The 22237-nt window shown below is 41.1% G+C and overlaps 1 protein-coding gene and 1 long non-coding RNA gene across 6 annotated transcripts in view; one reads left to right on the forward strand and one right to left on the reverse strand.

Annotated features, from left to right (window-relative positions):
* The window catches only part of KCNK10 (potassium two pore domain channel subfamily K member 10), a 79556-nt gene that overhangs the window by 4394 nt on the left and 52925 nt on the right, over nucleotides 1–22237 (forward strand). The window contains exons 1-2 of one of the 5 annotated variants that reach the window (XM_027458637.3): nucleotides 5986–6273; nucleotides 7033–7090. The exons of 2 other annotated variants lie outside the window; for them this stretch is intronic. In XM_027458637.3, coding sequence (XP_027314438.1) covers nucleotides 7039–7090 — 52 coding nt within the window. In that variant the 5' untranslated portion in view covers nucleotides 5986–6273; nucleotides 7033–7038. Of the gene's footprint in view, nucleotides 1–5985; nucleotides 6274–6372; nucleotides 6541–7032; nucleotides 7091–18507; nucleotides 18640–22237 lie in introns of those variants that run through there. 2 more of the 5 variants (XM_027458639.3, XM_021276237.4) reach the window with 2 other exon arrangements.
* LOC106018922 (uncharacterized) lies at nucleotides 3115–7013 on the reverse strand. The gene is made up of 4 exons (XR_001193348.5): nucleotides 6822–7013; nucleotides 5289–5389; nucleotides 4909–5020; nucleotides 3115–3473 (listed from the first exon to the last, which is right to left on the reverse strand). It is a non-coding gene; the product is annotated as an uncharacterized lncRNA (long non-coding RNA).

The raw sequence follows: 22237 nt of genomic DNA on the forward strand, positions 1-22237 counted from the left end.
ATTTCTAATTTGCACTCAGAACATAGCCCCCACTCTTCCTACAACAGAATAGTAACTTATTGATTTGATTTTGCTTGAAATATCATCCTATTTCAAAGTCTTTTTTTCCCCAAGAGACCCAGCACTAAAGGTGCCAGTGGTGTGCAGAGAGAGAGCCCTGGGGAATTCAGAGTGTTACCCTTCATACAATGGCTAAACTACTGACTGCAAAAGTTCTACATCTATGTGGTGTGGCTTGGCTATGACACATGTGCTCAGCTACGAAGTTGGGGGAACGTAGGGGAGAGTTCTGGGAATGAAACAGAAAACAAAGCCTGATTTCATCCCCTTTTCCACAGTTCCATGCTAAATACCATCACTTGCATATTTTGGGAACAGCTTCTTACTACATGAGCCATGTGAAAAATATGTTACTTAATTTAGAAAGTAGTAAAGCTCTTCTGAGTACTGTAAAAGTGATGATAATTAATGCAAGAGTTGTAGTCAGCTCTTTAAATGCTCAGTATAGGTTCTTTTTTTCCCTGCTGTTCAGAGTAGAAAAGAAATAGGCACAACCAAAAGCTGTAGGAGGACTGGTCACAGTGAATGGTGTCTGTGCAGACTGTTCCTCCCTATTTTAACTGTTCTGTAGCTGTGTTAATCCCCACATTTAATAGGCTGGTAGGATGATGCACTTCATTGAAAAACACTGAAAGGAACAGCTGTGGTTACTGGCATGCTTGATTCTAAGAAATGGTGAAAATTTTTGTTAAAATGAGTGGTAAGCCAATGCTTCTGACCGGCATTAACTTCTTTGGTGTGTATGGCCCCTGCCCTACTGGTTGATAAGGTTGCTGTCATATCTACTGGAAGGTGGATCAAAGTATATGCAAGTGGCTGGATTAGTTCTACTAGTCCTGCAGGTTAGGGAGGAAATAGTCAGGCTATACAGCAGTAAGGACTATTATGAAGCCTTGCCCAAGATACCCACAAGATCTAAGTACAAAGCTTTATAAGTGTATTTCTTACATCTGTAGGCATTAAACAAATAAATATTAGAGGAACAAGCATATATGCAAAATCATGTTATTTGGTTTTATTTTCCTTGATCCACTCCAATTGTAGTGTAATTGTAGACTATCCCTTGAATGACTCCTATGTGCACAGATGTGATTTAATATATTTCAGTGGCACATTAAACACATCCTCTCACTTATCCACCATTCTCCTTTAAAGCTGAGGAGTCTGTGTCCTACCCACTATTCCTTGCCATTTTCATGTCACTTATTCTCCAGTCCTTCAATCACATGACAAGCTTTTGGATTTTTCCATTCTCTTTCTACTTATGCCAAATCCTGTTAGTATTTTTCTGATATGCACTTCCCTTCATCCATTGTCCCCACTTTCCCTGTCCAGATATTGTGTGCAACTCTTCCCCTGTGCCTGTATTGCTTTAGAAAATCTGCATTGCCTCTGCATTGGCACTGCATTGTCTTGGCAGGCCAGACTGTCACCTGGGACATGAAAATCAGCGCCCAGGGCCAGGCAGCTCATGCAGCAGGGAGCTGGGAGCCGCTCAGCTCCCTCTTGCCTCCATCCCTTGGCCAGGAGCTGCTGGGGAGCTTCAACTGTCCAGGGTGCTGAAAGCCACCGCCAGGTTTGATGGTCTTCAGCACCCACCCTCCCCTTTGTGACTCTGCTACTGGTATGAATGGCAAAGGAACATAGGTATCTCTGAAGGCTAACCCCAAATTTCCTGTTTAATATAGAGGAAAGTTATCAACCTGCTAAGGTAAAGCTTCATGTAGCTATCTAGTAAGAAATCTTAAAGAAAAATGACAAGAGAGAACAGTACTGCTCTAAAATGAATTTGGTGGCTTGTTTTTATTAATCAAGCTTTCTATTTTTGTCACATATCAGACTTTGATCTTATGAGGATTCTTTGGAGACATCATGGAAAAACTAAAGGCCAGATTGTAATTCTCCCATGACTATGATTCAGGAGTAATTGTACTGAAGTCAAATTAAACTAATGTGAAACAGATGTAAGTGGGTTCAGACAGAGACCCAGTACTATGCAGCTTGAGTTAATGCTTTTCTACATGGCAGAACTTTTCCTGCACAAATTGCTACATTATATTATTATACTAAAAATGTGCACGTAGTGCACTTTTTCAGATAGCTACCTCACATTTTTATTCTATTCCACTTGAGTTCCTGCTGGCAATACAAAGGGATTGATATAACAGTTGCCTGAAACCTTGAGTCTGGCTAATGAAAAATGGTTACCAGGAAAGAACCGAGGATGAAGAAGATAATGACAAACTTCAAACCAGATACCCCCTCTCCAGTTCAGGCATTTCAGGGGTAAGATGCTTACAGTGAGGCTGGAAATATGAATTATGTGTTAGGATATGAGAGGTGGGATCCATAGAGTATTCTGTTTAGTGTCACTGGCCAAAGGAACTTGCATACAAGCTGTGGTAACTCAAACAGCTCAGACCTGAACAGATCCTATTCTGGCAAAGGCTATTACTGTCGTGTAGACTCACTGATTTCATTGAAACCATTTCTGCCAATAAGAAGTAAATGTACAGTTCTAAGGGTTCGTTCCGGAATGAAGGCACAGCACTGCATGCTAAGACTTAACGCTTTCTAAGAAACTGCATGAAGTAGAAGACAATAGCAGGTTGGTTTTCCTTGCACAGTTTGTAGTAGTCCTGATAATTAGTTACCTTTGTGATTCCTACCTACACTAAAGCTTCTAAAAACCTTCTGAAGAAAGGTCTTAAGGTCATCCTATAGAGAAGGCTTTTAAAGGTCTTCCTAGACAGAAGGCTTCCTAGACAATAAAGAACTATAAAAGAATCCTGCACTGGATCCTGTCCAAATTCATAGTATGGAAGGACGGGTCAATAGAACTTAAAGAACGGAATGCACTTCACTTGGGTTATTCTCTGGCTTTCTTGGTCTGAGTGTAAATATGAACAGTCTTCAGACAATAAACCAAACAAAGAATAATCTTCACAGTCAGAAATACCAGATTTCAAACAACCATATAGTTAACCAGAAACTGAATAGTTAGATGCACTAATGTGCATACTGCAAAGTGATGACAGAAAGACTGCCATAGACTTCAATCTAACCATGTCTTATCCCTTCAGTGCATCCAAGAAAGGAAACATACAAGTTACAGGTGATTTCTATCTACTATAAATGCATTTTTCAGTTCTCGTTCACTGGATTTAAGTAGGTATAAGATCTACTTACTCATCAGTTCTGCTGTGGGTTTCTTTCAGTTGCATCAGAACAGCTTCTAAATCACTCATGGCATATTACTAATGACCAGTAAAACAGCATTTAGCATTTTATTCTTCTGCCAGTGGGATTGCTTGTAATAGAAAGTCTCTTGTCTGTTGTGTTGTGATGGTCACAGGCCTACTCCTCTAAGACACTCAGCTAACTCTGAGGCCATAAGGTCTGAACAATGAGCCCTAAAAGAAAAAGAAGAATTTAAGCAGACCAATTTGATAAATTACTGATAAAAAGTCAAGTTCTGAAAATTTTTATGCAAGTACTAAAGTAGATTGATTGTACTATATTTAGTTGTTGTTTTTTTTTTTTTTTTTTTCCTAGTGGTTTTCCATTTAAATATTAAACATTACTGAATCCACTTAGCTTATAAAAGTTGACAGAGTAACAGCTTGAAACACTATAGCTTCAAGGCACCAGTTCTCCCTATCATGAGAATTCAACATCACTGAGGGGTGAAAGGCCTTTTATTTGCATAAGATAATAGTTACGTTTCTATGCAACAGCTGTGCTGTCAGTGAAAGATGCGCTTATTGTGCCAAATCCATCTCTGGAGTAACCCCATTGATTTTCAATGAGTTACTTTGGGAATAAATTGGCCCAATAGATAAAACTGCAGGTCTGAGGTATTGAAATAGTTGAACAAGATTTCCATGATCATAACACGGCAAAAAATTGCAAAGCAATTATATGACATTGTGTATTTCTGTACTTGACAGATCACAATTTGTTTGCCACAAGATTTTTAAACCATATAGCTGGAACCAGGCAGATGTTTGTGTAGAGCTTACAGATACTTTTGGGGAATATGGGAACATTAAGAAGATACAAGAGACAGGAATATGGTATTTTGTCATTATTAGGAACTTGGTGTTTTCATGATACTGTAAGTCAAACAAATGAGATATCGTTTTAGTTTAATACTAAAAGATTCTTGTGGCCATATGAAAATTCTTCTTTAGACAGTAATAATCAGGATCTGTTTTTGTTTGTTTTTTTTTTTTTTTTTTTTTTTTTTTAAAAAAGTTTTTGGTAATGAAACTGCCTGAAGATTTCCCCTTCAGGCTATAGGTTTATTTCCTGCTTATGTTAGCAGGTATTAAATGTTGTTGGCCTTGCAGGAGCCTGTTGAGTTCTCAGTGGACAAATGTCTGCAGGACAATACCCACCTCATCAGTTAACTTCTAGTAGTTATGGCACAAAGACAAAGTATTGCTTGGGTTAGGGTGACAGAGCTCCTAATGACAACTGAGTAAGGTATGTCCAAACATCAATTTTTCTCAGTAATGTACAAGATACCAGTAAAATAGTAACTGTTCTGAATGCTGAAGAGAAGTTATATACATGCATATATATATGTGTATGTGTACGTATAGATATTATAAAGAACTACACATTAGTAGTTCGTCAGAACTAGGGGCTCAGAAGTCTTGTTTGAAGTCTTTCTTGGTTACTAGAATAATGAAAATATTACCCACTCATGACTCAAGCAATCATAATGCACAATTAACAAAGCCTATTCTCATTTTTTTTTCCCATTCAGTTTGCAGAGGTAACGTCAACAGGATTCCCAAAGCCTCTTCAGAATGCATTGTGGTGTGCTTGCAAAGGAAATACCTTGTTTTCCTGGTGTCATCATTGCAATCATCTCAAATTCAAGTCTGACTGAGCGCAGACTCATTATAATTCTCACCATGTCCTCCCTTAGAGCAGCCTCTCCCGCCTCCTCCTGTACAACACAAAACAAGAGCCACAGGGGTGCTTGGATTAAGAAAGAACAGACTTCCAGCACCTCCCCCCAGGAAAACTTTCACTACTGCATCTAGTTCCTTCAAACTACCTACTGCTTCACAGGACCTTGCACACCTTCATTTGGTTGTGGATTCACAAATACTGATTTTCCCTTCCTGGTTAAGGTTGAACAAAGACTGGGGACAGACAGGGATGTGTGCTATCTATTTAGCTTCTGAATGTGGAAGTGAAAAGAGTGTGCTAACCTCCACAATAAGAGTTTCCTGAAGAGAGCCACATGCTTCAGACTGTCTTATTTTTCACTCAGGCAGATTTCTCTTTTCCATCTTACAAGGTAAACTAACATCTAAGCAAGAGATAAGAAAGCAAGACAGAGAGGTCAACTGGGTAAAACGAATTATGGGGCAAAAAGCATGTGTCCTAGGCACCAAGTTTAGATTACAGCCTTGTGTCCTGAAAATTCAGAAGATCCTAGCTATGGACATCACCACTGATTCTGATACGGGTCTCTGACCCATGTGAATAGGTAGATTTCTCCCCCAACCATCACCCATGAGTGATCCCCTTCTCTCGATGAGTTCATCTTTGCAGTGAAGCAGAGGAGGCAGGACAGGGTTAACCCTGCACACTCTTCCTTCAGGTCCCCAGAGGGGCTGGGGTTTTGTTTTCCTGGCTGAGGGAGGGAAGCCGAGGCATATATTGTAACTCGAACCAGAGACCTTCCTGGTGTGGACAGTTCACAGCTTCTTTTGGGTTTGAGGTTAAGCCTGGAGTAGGGGGAGAGGTGGAAAAATGCAGCTTGGCCAAGTGGCGAGCGCCTGGTCATTGCACGAGGTACACCCAAGCATCCTCCATTTTGCCAAAGCCCCCTGAGAGCCTGGGAGGGCCCGGAGCCCCCCCTGTGCCTGCCTCCCATCCCTCCCACCCCTTCCCCGCAGCCTGGCCGCATCTCCCCGCTCTTCCAGCCGCCTGTCCGTGCCCAGAGTGCGGGGTGGGCCGGGGGAAAGGAACCCCCACGGTGCGGGGCTGGCGGGGCCTGGCCGCCCCATCAGGGTGTGAGCGGGCTGCGAGCATCCCTGCCCTTCCCCTCCCCCGGCGCTGCGGAGGAGCCTCTGGCTGCTGCCGTACTCCTGCCATGTGCTGCTGCTGCTGCTAGTAGCTAGCCGAGCGTGGCTCCGGCTGCAAACTCCGCCAAACAAGCCTGCATCCTCCTCCGGGGAAGGGGACCCCGTAAGTACCAGCGGGAGCATCCCCACCCGGGAGCCCCCCTCCATCCCCCGCCGCCTCTTACAAAGGGACCGGCAGCCTCTGCCCACCCCCTCCCTAAGCCAGTGCACGGAGGGGCTCGGTGAATTCCCTCCAAAGCTATAGGGTGGCTCCTTCCTCCTCCTCCTCCTCCTCCTGCACCCAGCCGGGGGTGCCCAGCCTCCCCCGGCCATGCGGCTGCGGCTCGCCCCGCTGGCTGGTTGTGGGTACCCTGCCCGGGGCTGAGCCGAGGTGGGCTCGGTTTTGGGGTGGCTTCGACCGGGTTTCGTGGGTGTCTGCCTCAGGGAGGTGTCCCCAGGGCTGGGCTGGGCTCCCCAGCGCCGTGCCCCCCTCAGGTGGGCGCAGCAAAGGGGCCGGGCTGCAGCGGGGACCCCGCCACCCCGACCCCTGCAGGGGGCTGCCGGCAGCATCCCCGGGAGGCAGCGGCACCCCGACCCCCTGCCCACCCTATCCCGCTCCTCTCCCTCTCCCAGGTCCCCTCCCTGTGCCGGGGTGCCCGCACCCCTCCTCACCTCGCCGGTGCAAACCCCAGCACTGCCCTCCCCTCCCCGCCCTTCCCCACCTCCTTTGATTTATTTGTGTATTTCTTGCCTTGGCAACCACCAGTTCCCCTCAGTCAAACGGCGCAGGCTCCCTATAATTTGAAATTAATTTGTTTGACTGCAGCATCGAGACAGGAAGGTTGGGAATTTATTTAATTCTTTTTCCTCCCTGTGCAAAAAGGAAGCGATGAAATTTCCAATCGAGACTCCAAGAAAACAGGTGAACTGGGATCCTCAAGGTTGGTGAATCTCTCTTACTACCGTTACTACAATAATAACAATTATTATTGTTACTCCTTCTGTCGAGTGACTCGTAGGGGGCTATTTGACTCCAGATGGGAGGAGATGCTGGATGCTCGTCTGCTTCCCATGTGCACTGCACAGGCTTTCTTGCTCAGTCTTAGCACTGTGCTGGGGAACACTCCTCAGATGTGGGGTTGGGTGGGTACGTGGGTAAAGCCTCTTTTCGGTGTAAGTTTTGCAGTTCTATATTTGATGTCACCCTTTCCTTCCCTCCCTTTTTCTTGAGTATTTCCCTGGCAAACTTGCCTGGGATGGCTGTGATCCCTGGCTCAGAGCATTGTTTGTTTTATCTGTGGCTCCTTTGTTGTTTGTAGTGATCATTGTCTCTGCTAAATGGGTGGTACAGGAGTGGACACAGATGTGGCAGCTTGCTCAGAGCTCCTTGATGGTAAATGTTTGTTGGCAAGCAACTGGAGCAAAATGCTGCTGCAGTGTAACCCATAGTGTGGACAGTATAAAAAAACATTAAATAGTGGAGCCCAAAGGGACCCCTTGACTTTTTACACTGTTATGTTAACAATTGATCAGCCCAAGTGGATAGTTTGATTAACTCTATAGTTAGGTTTGGACTCTGTCTTGGCCAGTGTGTTTGTGTGATGGTGGCAGGAGATTTACGCCAGTGCAGTGGTTTTCAATAAAATGATCTAAGTTGTGTTTTAAAATAAACTGTAATGAAATGCTCTCCCTTCCTGACATGGGAGGAGGCTTATATGCATCCTACAGAAGAAGTGACTGTAAAAAAGCTACTGGCGATGTGTATACTGGTGTGTCATATTTCTGTGCATTGGTACAGGAGCAAAGCAACTTGAAGCCATATGCTTAGGTTTGCAGCAGAACTGCTGGCAGCCAGGCGCTGTACAGCAGTGCTTGCTGGAAGTCTGAAGTGATAGCATGGGTGTTGGCTATTCATCTTTATTCCACAGGTTTGGTTTTAGTGGTCAATTTGCCTGTCATCCTCTGTGCCCTCATGTCTACAAAATGAAACGTTAGAAACAGTTTCTCCTGGTGTAGAAGAATACAGCAGAACAGACATCTTTCTGCTGAGAAGATCTGATGTGCTGTTTGAATAGTATACACTTTATACAATTAAGCTTTAGTTTAAGCCTTACTACATCTTTAATAAGGTGAAGGCTGGAATGAACTCATCAGCATCCTCCGCCCTCAGCTTCACAAGGAACACATGGGCAGTAATGCTAACAGAGATCTGGTTATTTTAGTGACAGTCTATTCCTTATCCTGCGGTGAAAACTTGCTCTTCCCAGGTTCATTTCTGAATCTGTGTTTGCTGTTGTTTCATTTTATGTCATTTTATGCATTGCAAAATGCCTTTTACTGTGAAGAGCTCTTCCCTCCTCTCCCCTGACAAGGCACAGAGGAAGCTGTGCTGCTGGCATTCTGCATACAGCCCCCTTGCTTGGCAATCAGTTTTAAAGCATATGGATCCAACAGGTGGTTGGTCACAACCTACTAATGTGCCCAGAACTACTAGTATTGTGACAGGTTGAAGACCTCAGAGCCAGCAGGTTTCCTCTCTGCCAAGCTGAATCCCTGGTAAGGGCTGCAGAATGCTACCTGTTATTTCCCTTCAGTGTATTGACTTCATTAACCAGGCAGCAAGGATGCTAATGTATACTCAGGAAGGAAGCAAAAAATGTTAATTTCTAATTCTCCAAGGGACTCAGGAAATAGATAAAAATCAGTGGAATGGAAAAACAAAAACAAATTGCTAAGGAAAAGTTGTCTAAGGTCCAATCCTTTAATCAGCGCAGGATAGTCCAATGTTACCTATGTAGCCTGTTCTCTGCATGTACATGTGAAGAATGATGCTACGTTTTAATTACTGTTTTCTTAGATACAAAGATCAAGGTAGAGAAATCTTGCAGTGAACGGATACAAAGAGTCCTGACTATTAAAAGCAGAACAGTTAACCTTCACACTCAAGTACCCAGCTTATTTCAGAGTGCATTGTATTATAATGCTCTGTTCTGGTCAGACTGAGAACAAGCAGTTTCCACAGTTCTGTCTAGCATGAATTGTGCTAACTTGTGCTACCAGTTAGCTGCTTGAAATATATCAACCGATGTTCCTGGCAAGCAGGCTAGCAGTCTGAAGATGTGTGCGAGAGCTGTGGTATCTCTAAGCTTGCTTAAATCAGATTAATCCAAGCAATATTTTCTAGAAACATTTTTTTTCCCTATCAATATTTCTAAAGGCCAAGGCCCTTGTTGTGGCAATATGGCTGGCTTGGGACTGGTTATGTTGCTGGTTTGAACCCAGGTCAGAATAATAGTCATTGAAACGAATTAATGGTCAGACTCCATAATGATGACTGTACTAAAAGATTTAGATAGACGAACAGAGTCTGCTGGTAGATTTCATCTGGCTTAAACCTGGTATTCTGAATTCACATCAAGGAAGATCAATATCCCATAGAAAGACTATGTGGAAAGAGTAGGTTTAAAGGAATAGACTTGACATGAGGGATTGTATCTTATAGACAACTAACTGGGGACTGATTTCTCAGTTGTTAGACTGGAATGAATATGGAATGGAGGCAACTGGACTGTGCTTTTATCCTGTTGTATAGTATCTTTGATTTAGTAGCTTAGTGGGCAGTATTGGTGATAGGAAGATGGTTGGACTAGATGATCTTGTAAGTCATTTCCAACCTCATGTTTCTATGATTCTATGATCTTCCCTCATCTCAGGTGTATTTCTGCAGTTCCAGTAAGTGTGTTTTCTAGATAAACCAAATATTTAATAAACCTGGAAGCATATATGGTACAGGTTCCCCTAGTCAAGTTCTTTTCTATTCCAGACAATCAGACTATATAATTACATTCATAAGCAGATCAAACTTCATCCCAAAAGTCATTAGGAATTGTCCCTAACATTCCAATGTGAAAGCTGTCCTAGAATCTCATAACAGAATTTACACAGTATTCATACACAGTGAGTGAATTGGGTAACAGAAGATTAAAATCCCAAGCAGGCACCTGAAGAATATATGCATTTTAAGGAGAGTTGGACACACTGAGTAGGGGTACAGCATCTCACAATATCTGATCTCATACTAAGAAGAAAAAAAAAAACGTCTGCCATATGTATTACTGGTGGAATCAAACTGGATTTAGACAATCATCAAACATTTGTTCTACGTATCACTGATTTTTTGCTTCTTCCATTTGGTGCAATTCAAGCAATGCAATCCTCTCTGAAATTAGTGAAAGATCATGTTTCTGGTTTCATATGTCTCACAAATTTCCCATCTAGACATTTCAGAATGTAACATTGCGTTTATAGCAGCATATGAAGGCTCTAGTTCTTATAATTCCTCTTGTCCTTCATCTTTCCAACACTCCTCTTACTGTTTTCTGTGCTTAAATTAGTTTATAAACTCTTTGGACATGTATTTTTATGCAGTACCTAATACAAAGTACATCCCTCATCCTGACTGAAACATCTGGGTATTACAGCAATGATATTTTTTCTATTATTCATCTGCCTAAAATTGCTACTTCTTTGTAGAAGAGAAGAAGGAAGATGAGACCATTTCCAATATGCTCAGAAATTATCCCTAAGCATGAGTGTATTGCTGGGTGATGGTTTATGTCCTTTCCAAGGGAAGGATGTCTGTCTTGGTGACACTCTTAGTAAGCAGAAAATGGTGTTCTATCTTGATCCATCCTTTGTGCCTACAGCTTTTTGCCATCATTGCAGTAATATGGATTACCAAAGCTGTTTGAATTTCCAGGTAGATGTTTATATCTGTGCTGACCTTTTGGAACTTGGAAATTTTGATATAAGTTGCTGTGTCCTTTCACAAACAGGTTTTGTATAGAGTGTCTCTCTACAGTTTGGAACCCTAAAATCATACATTTATTATCATCCTTACATTTTGTGTGGGAGTTAGTGGTCTGTGAGGAATTCAAGCTGTGGTTGAGAGTCTGGAGTTCTTCAGGTCCTGCCAATGACGTACCGTTTAACCTTCCATAAGTTACTTACCCTTCTCTCCCTTTTCCCCTAAATGCAAAATAGGAATATTAATACTGGTCTAACGCATAAAGTTGTTGAGAAATATAATTAACTTGTTTAGAGCTATCAAATATCCGCTATTAAAAGAATGATATATGCATTGCAATCAAATGTTAAAGACACTGGGAGGGAGCAAACCAGCCTGTATTTATACACAGATCACATCATTTAAGAAGTAAGGTTATCTCTTCACTTTGCAACTAGAGGAAACTAGTTATACTTACACATCTTTACAGACGCTGAAGACTCAATTGAATTTCCCATTAGAGGTATCTAGAGCCATTTGATACTCCCCAGTTGCCACTCTGGAGGGGCACAAATCTTCCATGGTTTTTGTGTCAACTTCCATGGGATTTCTTACCTCACCTGAGACACCTCAAGAGGCACTGGGCACCTATGTGTGAGGCAACTGAGCCAAGTCTCAAATGTCTTTGTGCAGATGGCAGGATTGGATCATCTTTTGATTGCCATTGGAAGAAATCTTCAGCTTTGACGACTCAGTTTAAGTTAAACTGATGCTGGCTACAGAGTGTTACAAACTACTGCAGTTTCTGCTTTATCTGTCATTTAATGTCAAAGAGACCAATGCAAAAGGCAAACTTCATTATAAAGACACAGATGAGTAGAATGAGGGTGTTCATTTCTGTCCTTTCTTTTCAAGTTATATAAAGAGGTGTGGTTTATACCATGAAGTGCAGCTGTGGGCTAGGCTACTTAATTTCATTCTGCACTGATAAGTCATTTCTTTTTAGTTTAGTGTAAGAAGACTTTGCTTTGGAAAGCTATGATGTGTAAAAAAGGTAGCTCTGATCCTAGCAAATGAAGGCAGGGTAATGACCATGTGTTATTTGCATCACAAAATCATATTTGCTACTGTTCCCTCTGATGATCAGTACTCTACTGTGCCTAGTGTAAGCATGGGTTGCAGAACACCTTTAAGTAGTTGATTTTAAAGAGAGATTTGGAGGAGGATAGAAATTGGACAAACAGGAGGACACTCCTGGTATTGCACAGTGCAACAGTGCAAAATACAGTAAGGTAGGAGAAAAAAAAAAAAAAAAAAACAACAAAAAAACAAAGAGTTTGGGAGGCATATAAGAGAATGAAGAAATCTGTACTTTGCTAAAGCCTATGCAGAGTTTGCAGGTAAAGGCAGATGAATACTGTGGACTTTGAACCTGCTCAGTAGTTGGAAGATTTGACTAAACTAGCAGGAGAGGATGAAAGCAGAGAACTATTAGTTTCATCAATTTTGTCTCTAGGTTGTCCTGGAAATAGAAAAAATGAGGATGTAGAAACAGTCAAATTAGTAATAAAAAGGGAGCAAAGTAAAAGATTGGACAGCAACTTTCCTATAGTAGTAACAGTAAGGAAAAGTTCAACTCTAGTCAAGGTAAGAGAGACGAATGGTAGGGTGTTATTAAGATACCGTCTACACTGTGAGAAAAAGGGAATTAAAAGAACCAAAGGCAGCATAATGCTCTGAGTCTCAGGCAGGGAGAGCAGTGGAGTTGTGAGAAGTTGGAGAAGTTAAGATAGAGTCAATTTCAGGAGCCAGTTTCACCTATGCTGTTTTTACCACATATGTACAGCAGTAACCCATTAATAGGCATTTGGACTGAAAAGTCTCTTGGGCAGCTCTTGAAAACTGATGTTACCTGAAGAATTAGAGTTTGATTTTGGGACAAAGATAAAGGATATCAGTTGCAATTGAGTAGTTTTTTGGTTTAACTTTTAGCATTCATATGACATTCATATCTATCTAGTGCAGACTATATCAGCTTCAGACAGAGCAGTGTATATACTGTATATAGTGATACAATTTAAATCTTACTCTCTTGATTTGACCCAGAGCTAGGAATTTTACTCACTTCAGTGCATGCAACATGAAGTTCTTCATTTTAAATGTACTAGAATTGTGTTGTACCTATGAGTTAAAAGTAAAAGACTACTTGGAATCACTGGGTGAACAAGGGCCCTAGACATTAGGTAAGTGTGTGGGGTGAAACAAGAAGGAAATGAGGAAGTCAAGAAAAGAAAGGGGTAATATTACAGAATATTATAGAGTTCAGTGTGATCAGTATGCCTAACCTTTCTTTTGTAATAATTTCAGTATAATAGGAAAAAAAAAAAGTTAAACAACATAATTTCTGAGAAGTTTTTTGTTTGTTTGTTTGGTTGGTTGGTTTGTTTGTTTTAGCATTTGTATGGAAAAAAAGTGACATTCAAGAAAATACTAAATACTACCTTTTGGAGACCACTTTGTTGGAGTGCATCTGGTTTTTGTTTTCTGTAAGAAATTGAAAACATCCTGGAACCTGGTCTTTCTCAGAGGCTGCTCGGCTGCTCATATTCAAGTTCCTGAGACATTGATTTGTCTATGCAGCTTGTATATAAAAAACACTTTAACTATAATGGAAAATGTGCTCTAAGATGAACCCACTGACTTTCACAAATAACCTGCCATGCAGCTTTAACTAGTTAACCCAGGGGAATAAAGCAACAGGTGAGAACGGAACACATCATATACCAAACTCTTTTTGTTCCATGGTCCACTGTTATTCCCCCATCATATTTTCTGGGCTGCTTTTCACAGTTAAAATCAAACATCAGTTTGGATCATTTAAACAAAATGATATTTCAAAAGAGTTATATGATTTTTTTTAAAGTGTTAATGAATCACAGAGTTTAGGGGATATTTCCTTGGCCTGTGAATGCTGAGACCAAGAATTCAGATTTCATCTTTAACTGCTAATAACATATTCCCATGTTATTATGCAAGATATTGTTGACAAATGTTGCAAGCACTGTCCCACATACCTGTATTACTATGTGTTATTCAGATGTCCCAAAATAAAAGCATAGGAGTTCACTGGAAGATTTTGAGCTTATGGTGCAAATTTCAGTTTGGATAAATCTTAGAGGTGAAACTGAAAGCCAGAATCTGTCTTTAAATGAAAGACTGAATCTGTTGTCAAAATATGTACAAATAACAGACAGTTTAACTACTAGGAGTTAACAAAAGTTAATATCCTATCCTAAAAAACATCTTATAAAGCAATGCAAGTTATTTTGGTACCACTATCCTACAGGATCATCAGTGTTTAAAGCATCAGGCTATGAGTACCTAGATTTGTTACAGCCATATGTTCACATCTCAGCAGGACTGACTCATCTTTTCTTCCCTAGGAGAGAGAAACAAGTTACTGAGTTTAATAGATAAGTATTTGGGATTTTGGCAATGTAAACTTGTACCACTGAGATTCTTAAGATGCAGTATGTTGTTAAAAGGTGCTTGGATTATTCTTCTCTTATCCAATGCTGTAATATAAAGAACCAGCATGATTTGTAAACAGCAAATACATACTGACAGCTTGCCCAGGTTTTTTAGACTTTCAAATATCAGTGTTTCATTTTAAAGAAAAAAGGAAATCGCTAGCTACTAAGGTGAATAACTCAATGATGACAGAATGATAAAAGAAATGGTACTGCGGAAACTCCTAGCTGAGATGAAAGAAGCAGTTAACACATCTCAAAGACATTCCTTTAGGTTAACTCAGATCCATCACTGATTTCTTAGTGATTAAGGCTGCTGAGTTTGGATTGCACAATAAAGGGTCATGCAGAGAGACCTTGGGTAGCAGCAATCACGACAGCCAAAAAAACAACACCAGAGCCACCTCTTTATGATGATAGAACCACCATACTGATTTGCCTTCTTGAGGAAACAGAGGTCATTACTTTGTTGCAATGATATACTGATATGTAGACTTGAGACTTGGATTTCTCATCACCAGTGGATGTTATTTGTTGATTTGGTTTTCTAAAAATGGGCATTGGCTTCCATTAAAGTGGCAGTAAGGAAGCTGAGATGTTTATATAGGACAGCTACATATGCTTATTGACCTAAGGGAGACCTCTGTCCTTCTGGAGCAGCAGATTAAGGCTAAGTAGAATACCCTAGGACCTCTCACTTGGTACTAGATTGTATATATGTATGGGCAACTGAATTATACCACCTGGGTGTGACTTAGTTTGAACATATTGACTCTAATGGGATGTATTCTCAGTCACAGCAAGTGAAAAAGTTGGCAAGTTAGTCGTGCTAATGTTTTGAACTTTAGACCAAATGGCCTTGGGTACCTCCTTACTGGTAGGGTTTAGAGGACACCACTCTTTCCTGGTGGATTCATTCTCAATTTGTCAGGGCTTTGGGGTTGCAAGGAGTTACACAGTCAACTTTACTGCTGCTCTGCCAAAAGCTGTAAGTTGCTACTCTGAGCTTGGCATTATCAGTAGTGATTTCATTTGTTTTTACCAGCTCCGAGTGCAGAATGAGTTCGTATGCACCTGCCATACACTTTGCAGGCATACTTTTGCCTAGATGAAGCTTCATTGTGGGCAAAGGTGACTAGGGTGCCACAGCTGTCTCTTTTAAGTTTGATCTCTGAATGCATGTAGCTGTGTGTCAGTGGTGCAGTACGGCAACACTGTGAAGTGCTATGAGATGCTAGACACTTGCCGCACCATATCAGCAGATGCCATTCTTGTGTGGCTGTGGAGTTTTATCATAGTTCAAACTGCAACTGTGTTTCTATGCTATTGTCTGAACAGAAATTGAGTGTAAGACAAGAAAAGTATTGCATAATTTATTTGTTTTACTGGTCTCCTTATCAATATACCTAAATATACCTAAAGATACCCTGAAGTGTAGAATATATAGCAACTTTGAAGCCAGCTTTGTGCAGCCAGAGTGGGGCTGGCATTGACCTGGGGCTCTGTGTGCCCGACTGGTGACACTGCTCATCTGTTCTGTTAGTGATTTACTGCCGTGCTCAGCATAATGAGTCTGGTGTCTCTTTGACCTACTTCCTTTTGCTTACCTGAGCTCTCTGACTCTCACTTTCTAATAATTGTCCTGCATGAAGGCGGGACAGGTAAATCATTCTGACTGCGGCATCTTCACTGGAGCATCTTACACACCAAAAGCGGAAAAGAAAAATGTGTGTGTTATAAAGAATGATAGAGAAAAATGGCTATAAAAATGGCTATACTGAACAAGTGCATTTCAAACAGCAACTTCCTCTCACTTACAAAAAGTCTTTTCTGCACAGAGCCATTCTGTAATAGCTAGCTTATATGCATTCTTTTCCTGTTCCATAATAGGTTTTCAAAGCACAGTAAAGGCTTCATTCATTTCAGCTAAGACTCTGTTACTGTGTCAGGAACTTAAGACTGTCTAAACAGAATGGATCCTCAGTATATGTAAAAAGTGTATCTCCGGTGAGTTAAAAAATAGCCCAACTGATGTGCTTCTTACAAGATTTCTGACCATTACCACATGCTGAAATATTCACTTTTATTGCTGTTGCCCAGAAAAATTGAGAAAACCTCACTTAATTGAAGTAGCAGATCATTACTAAGTTTTACATGAATTCACAGTATTTTTTCTGTAAATTCAAATAATTTGCTAGAGTGAGGAAAACACCAGCAGAAATGCAGAAATTTTTACTTGTTTTTACAGAGGAGCATCAGTGTGAGCTCCTTAGGTGTGGTCAGTAATGTGCTGATACACCCCTAAGGATGCACCAAGAAATCTCAAGGTGCTCACACTGTTCTTTTTGTGCATGTATTTTTCTAGCCTCATTTATACGCGAAAGGTCTAAGGTCTGTTCCCTTTCCATTAACCTAAGGGAGTTCTACAGCAAATGTTGTACTGCCCTGGCTGGGTGATGTATTGGCATCTTATCTTACAGTTCCAGTTTATAGGGTATATGTGTTGCCACTGAAGTTCCCCTTCACATGACCATGAGGTGATCAAGAGATTCCTTCACGCTGCTGTGATGCTGTACCCCTGGCAGACAACTGCCATCAATCACATTTCAAATGCAGATTAGATAGTTTCCTAGGAAGGACAGCTTGAATCTTTGTTTTGTTGTTTGTCTCCCCCACTTGCTTCTCTTGCCAGAGGTTTCTAAGAACGTTCTTCCCTTTGCACACAGGCTTTCTTATGTTAAACTGTTGCAAGACTAGGTTCACTGGTTGGTCTGGCCTTAAGACCATTAGCTGAATTTCTTTGGTGAATCCTTGAGACAGGATATTTGAAAGATCCCAGTCTGGCTGCTCCAGCAGCAGGACACCAGCTAAAACCCTGGCCCTGCATTATCCTAAGCACTTTGAAAGAGAAAACCTTGAAATCTTGTGGTGGGACATCCTGAATCCTCCTAAGTATTACCGGAATTCTGGAGAGGAAAAGCACAGAATTGTAGGGGTTGGTTGGGACCTCCAGAGATCATCGGGTCTAATCCCCCAGCCAAAGCAGGTTCCCTAGAGCACGCTGCCGAGGTAGGCGTCCGGAGGAGTGCCTCCAGAGAAAGAGACTCCACAACCTCCCTGGGCAGTCTGTTCCAGTGCTCTGTCACCCTGAAAATGCAGTTGACCCATTTCAACCAATCGCATGTCGTAGTTCAATGTCATTTTTTAAGATTAGTCTTTAAAGAGAAGACCGTGGATAAGCAGCTTCAACCAGCCTTGTTCCTCTGAAGATGAAGCCTGCCAAGAACCAGCGAGCAGCTGCTTCTTCCTTGGTGTTTGTACTTGAGGCTTGTGACATCCTGAAAAGAAAGCACATTTTCTAAATACTGCCTAATAAGGAAAAACAATGGTGTGCTCATCTCTTCTGAGAGGAACTCGTTTCCACAAAGTCATCACTATACCCAAAGATCTTGAGCCGAAAGCACGTGCTTCCGATTTGGCTCTTGACAGAGCAGAGATCTGCATCAACTAGCTCCCAAGAAATACTGATCTAATGCTAGGGAAAGAGGTTTTGGCAGTGATCTATTAGTTTTAATCTTATTTCAGAAAGGGGATGGTGAGAATTTTTCATGGGTTTCTCTGTATTCAGTTTCTCTATAAATAGCTTCATAAACCTGCTGATAGCACTGCTGCCAGTGAGCGTGCTGGAACAAACACCGCTCTTGAAGCAGGAGGGGCTCCCTATTTGGGACTTGCCCCTGCCAATCACTTCCAGCCTTCCCTCCGCTCTTCCTAAATCTCCTGTAATGCTCTTCTACTCTGTTTTCCAATACCTGTAGTACCTTGCCAGGGAGTTCATTGATGAGTCCCGTCACATGTGGGCATGTGCTTGGCCCCTTGCTCTGGGCTCAAGTGTCAGAGGCAATGGAGAGTGCAGATGAGTACAGGGCGCCGAGAAGAGGAGCTGAGCAGCAAGATGCAGGTATGCTGCCTCCCACGCTGCCAGCACGACTGGAGAGTAGTGAGGGACAAGAGCAGATGGGTGGATTTGGAGGAGGGCAGGGTGGAAAGGAGGTCAGGACAGAGAGAAAGCAAAGCAGGGGAAACAAAATTCGAACTGCTCTCCAGCAGTGTGCAATCTCACTCCAGCACAAGGCAAATCTCCCTCACGTATTCGTCTGGACTTGGCAGCTCTGTAAGTAGTGCTACAAATGGTGTCAGTAGCAGTGCATCTTCACGGTAATGCCAATAAGTGTTAGCTAGGAACCCCCTGAGGATTGTTGTCCTGAAGTCAAGCCAGAAAGAAAAAACAGAAGACGCTTTCAGCTGTTCCTGGAGTTCACGCCCTGCACTGTACACCCACCCTTCTGAACAGTGAGCTGTCACCTATGCCTCAGAAAAGTGCAGTGCCTGGGAGAGGGGTGAGGGAGGGGAAGGTATCCCAGCATCCCATGACTGTGACTTTGCTGAGATTTTTTTTAATATCAGTGCATAGGTTCTGGCTGATACTCGTGCAAGCCATGCTTGGGCTTCCTGTTATTTCCATGCAATTTGCATAGCCTCAGTACGCAGAAGCGCTAGGGCTGTGTTTGCAATAGAGTAAGTCTTGGACATTCCATTTTAGGTTCATGGGCAGGCTCTGACTGCAGTTCTGATGGTAGACAGGCTGGCTTAGAATCCACCTGGAAGTTCTTGTAAATAATCAACAAGAGCAGCTTACTTATGGCTATTGTATTATTATTTTTTTTTAATGACCAACAAAAGAAGGGAGTTTCATTTGTTTATTATTAATTTATTAATCTTGTAACAGACAGACCATCGTCGTGTCATGTGTAGTGGAAAAGAACATGTCCCCTAAAAGAACTTGAAGACCTGCTAATACATGGATGAGAAATAATTGTACCTGCTTGATGCATATAAAACAAAGACCTTGTTTTAATCAACATCTGAAATTAATCTTTAAATCATTTAATTCATTTGCTAAAAGCTGCATCAGTGTTTACATAAGACAAACTGTGAATATATACAGTATCAGTTTTCCCCAGTGTCACAGGGATTTGTCTATTATTTGTAAAGTGCTTTGAGATATTTATATAATTGTGAAAGATTATTAGAGACTTTTGGCAGGACTGGTACAAAAAAGATGCATTTTGACTATCTTATCTGAGATGCATTTGACTATCTTACACAGAAGGGGAGAGAAAGAATTTCAACAGCATTTTTCCTGGTGTGAGTCAGGACTAGAATACTGAGATGAATTATTTTTATTTTATGTATTTATTTATGTATGTATTTATTTATTTATTTATTTTAATATTGTTAACATTTTACTGGTTTGTTTACATGTCCTGGATGATGAATACAGCCTACAGCATTAGGCTGTTTTTCTTATTTACCCTTCACTGGTTGCTTTTCTTCTTAGTCCCTACGGGCATGCAGGGCACGTTCAGACACCTAAATGACTTTTGGCAGATGATTGAATGTTAAGTTAGAAACTTCCCAGTGAAGGAGATTTTGGTATTTCAGTAGGTGTTCCCATGCTTAGTTATCCTTGTAGATGGGCATCTAGTATACAACCCTAGTATACAATCCCCTACTTAATTGAAACAGATTAATCAGTTATTTGTTGCCTTATTCTTAAAGGATCTAGGTAAGAATTTATCACTGTTTTTGTTGGGTTAATGTCTTATTTTTGTTTGTGAACTACAGTTCACATTTTTGCACTTAGTCTCAACCAAGCATTTTCATTTACATTAAGATGATCCAGGGGATGATTAAGATGATCCGGGGAGACCTCATTGCTGCATTTCAGTACTTGAAAGGAGCATATAAATAGGAGGGGAAAGCCTGTTTACATGTGTTGATAGTGATAGGACAAGGGGGAATGGTTTTAAACTAGGACAGGGGAGATTTAGTTTAGAAATTAGGAGAAAGTTTTTCACTCAGAGGGTGGTGAGGCACTGGAACAGGTTGCCCAGAGAGGTTGTGGATGCCCCATCCCTGGAGGAATTCAAGGCCAGGCTGAATGTGGCTCTGGGCAGTCTGCTCTAGTGGTTGGCAACCCTGCCCAGAGCAGGGGGGTTGAAACTACGATCTTTAAGGTCAGTTTCAACCCAGGCCATTCTATGATTCTATGATACTTTGGAATATTGCAATGAAAATCTAAGTGGGATGTTGAAAAAAATGCCTGATTATCATTTTGCATGGAAAAATGATATTTGAATATGCAGTGGAGTTCGATTTACTGTTGTTCAAACCAAGATACAAGATTAATCAATACTGGTTGAAGGAAGACACTGATACTTCTTCCATCCTTAAAACATAGAGAGGTGTTTACCTCCTGTACTTTGCAAACTCATTCTTTCCGTTTATTTTCCAGTACTCTTAACACTCAATTACAATGAAGCATGCCGATATTTAGTCACTGTTCAATATTTTGGTGATAAGTAGAGTAGAGAAAGATGCTGACTACAGAAGCCCTTTCTCTGCCGTTCAAAGTGTGGTCCCCTTTTCTGAAGAAAGAAAAGCATATCTTCAACTTCATTGGTTGCTAATTATACGTGATTGTGAAAGTTTATGTTGAAGACAAAAAAAGAAGAGGCTCCCTAGGGATGTAGTCATGGCACCAAGCCTGTCAGAGTTTAAGAAGTATTTGGACTGTGTTCTTAGTCACATGGTCTGAATTTTGGGTAGACCTATGTGGAGCCAGGAGTTGGACTTGATTATCCTTGTGGGCCCCTTCCAACTTGGGATATTCTGTGATTCTGTGAGTGTAAGGACATGAAACTAAAGAATTCAAGCACAAATGTTTTCCTTTTTTTTTTTTTTTTTTTTTTTTTAGGTCTTAAGTAGACTTTTTTATCTTGATAGGCATATAAACAGAAGCAGAGTGCTATGCTTAAAAAGCTACCTGACTTTTCTGGGCTTAATCCTGTTTTCTGTGCAAATCTTAATGAAAGTTGAATCACTCCACAAGAAGGAGGCTAGAAATACTTCTGAACTCCTCACATGTAAGATCAAGGAAAATGACTGTTGTCTAGCATCATGATTTTTCCAGAATGAGCTGAAAGACAGAGGTATGTGGTAATACTTGTTACTATTTGGAACAGATTCAACACAATGGCATTCCGGTTTTAAATACTGCTGTTGTTAGGACCCCTGCTTTGAGGAGTTTATTCTCTATGAAATAAATAATTATAATACGTCGTAATTATTAATCAGGACCTATACAAAAATGATTTGGTATTGGATTTGTTGACTTAGTGACGTTCTTTTCTTTTTTTTTTTTTTTTTAAATAAAATATTAAGGGCACTGAGATCTTCATCCTACAGACTTTTTCTTTTCCTAAGCAACCATTGTGAGTTTTTTTTTTCCCTGCTTTGAAAGGTCCATGTGAGCTGGGTGCTTGAACTGCCATTCTTCTGTGCTTTAAAGAAATTACAATTAGAAGTAGGAGCACCTTTCAGAAATACAATAGGCATAAAAATGATATTCAGACCCTTCTCTCTCACACTGTACTTTCTTGACTAAAATTAAATTAGCTTTTACATTCTTCTTTTCTATCTCTTTAGAAAGGCTGGGTTTGGAATAGCTAAAGTGAAATGATAGAATACCAGAAAGTCTTCCAACACCCTCACAAAATCTGTTGAAATCAACAAAAAGGGACATGGCAGAGCTCAGGGGAATAGTAATTGAATAGATTCTTTAATCTTTTACACACTTGTTAAACTAATCACAGCCAGACTAATAAACACTGCAGCTGGTCAAGTTTACATAGCACCCATTTTCTAGT

This window comes from Anas platyrhynchos, chromosome 5 (assembly GCF_047663525.1).
Source record: "Anas platyrhynchos isolate ZD024472 breed Pekin duck chromosome 5, IASCAAS_PekinDuck_T2T, whole genome shotgun sequence".
NCBI lineage: Eukaryota > Metazoa > Chordata > Aves > Anseriformes > Anatidae > Anas > Anas platyrhynchos.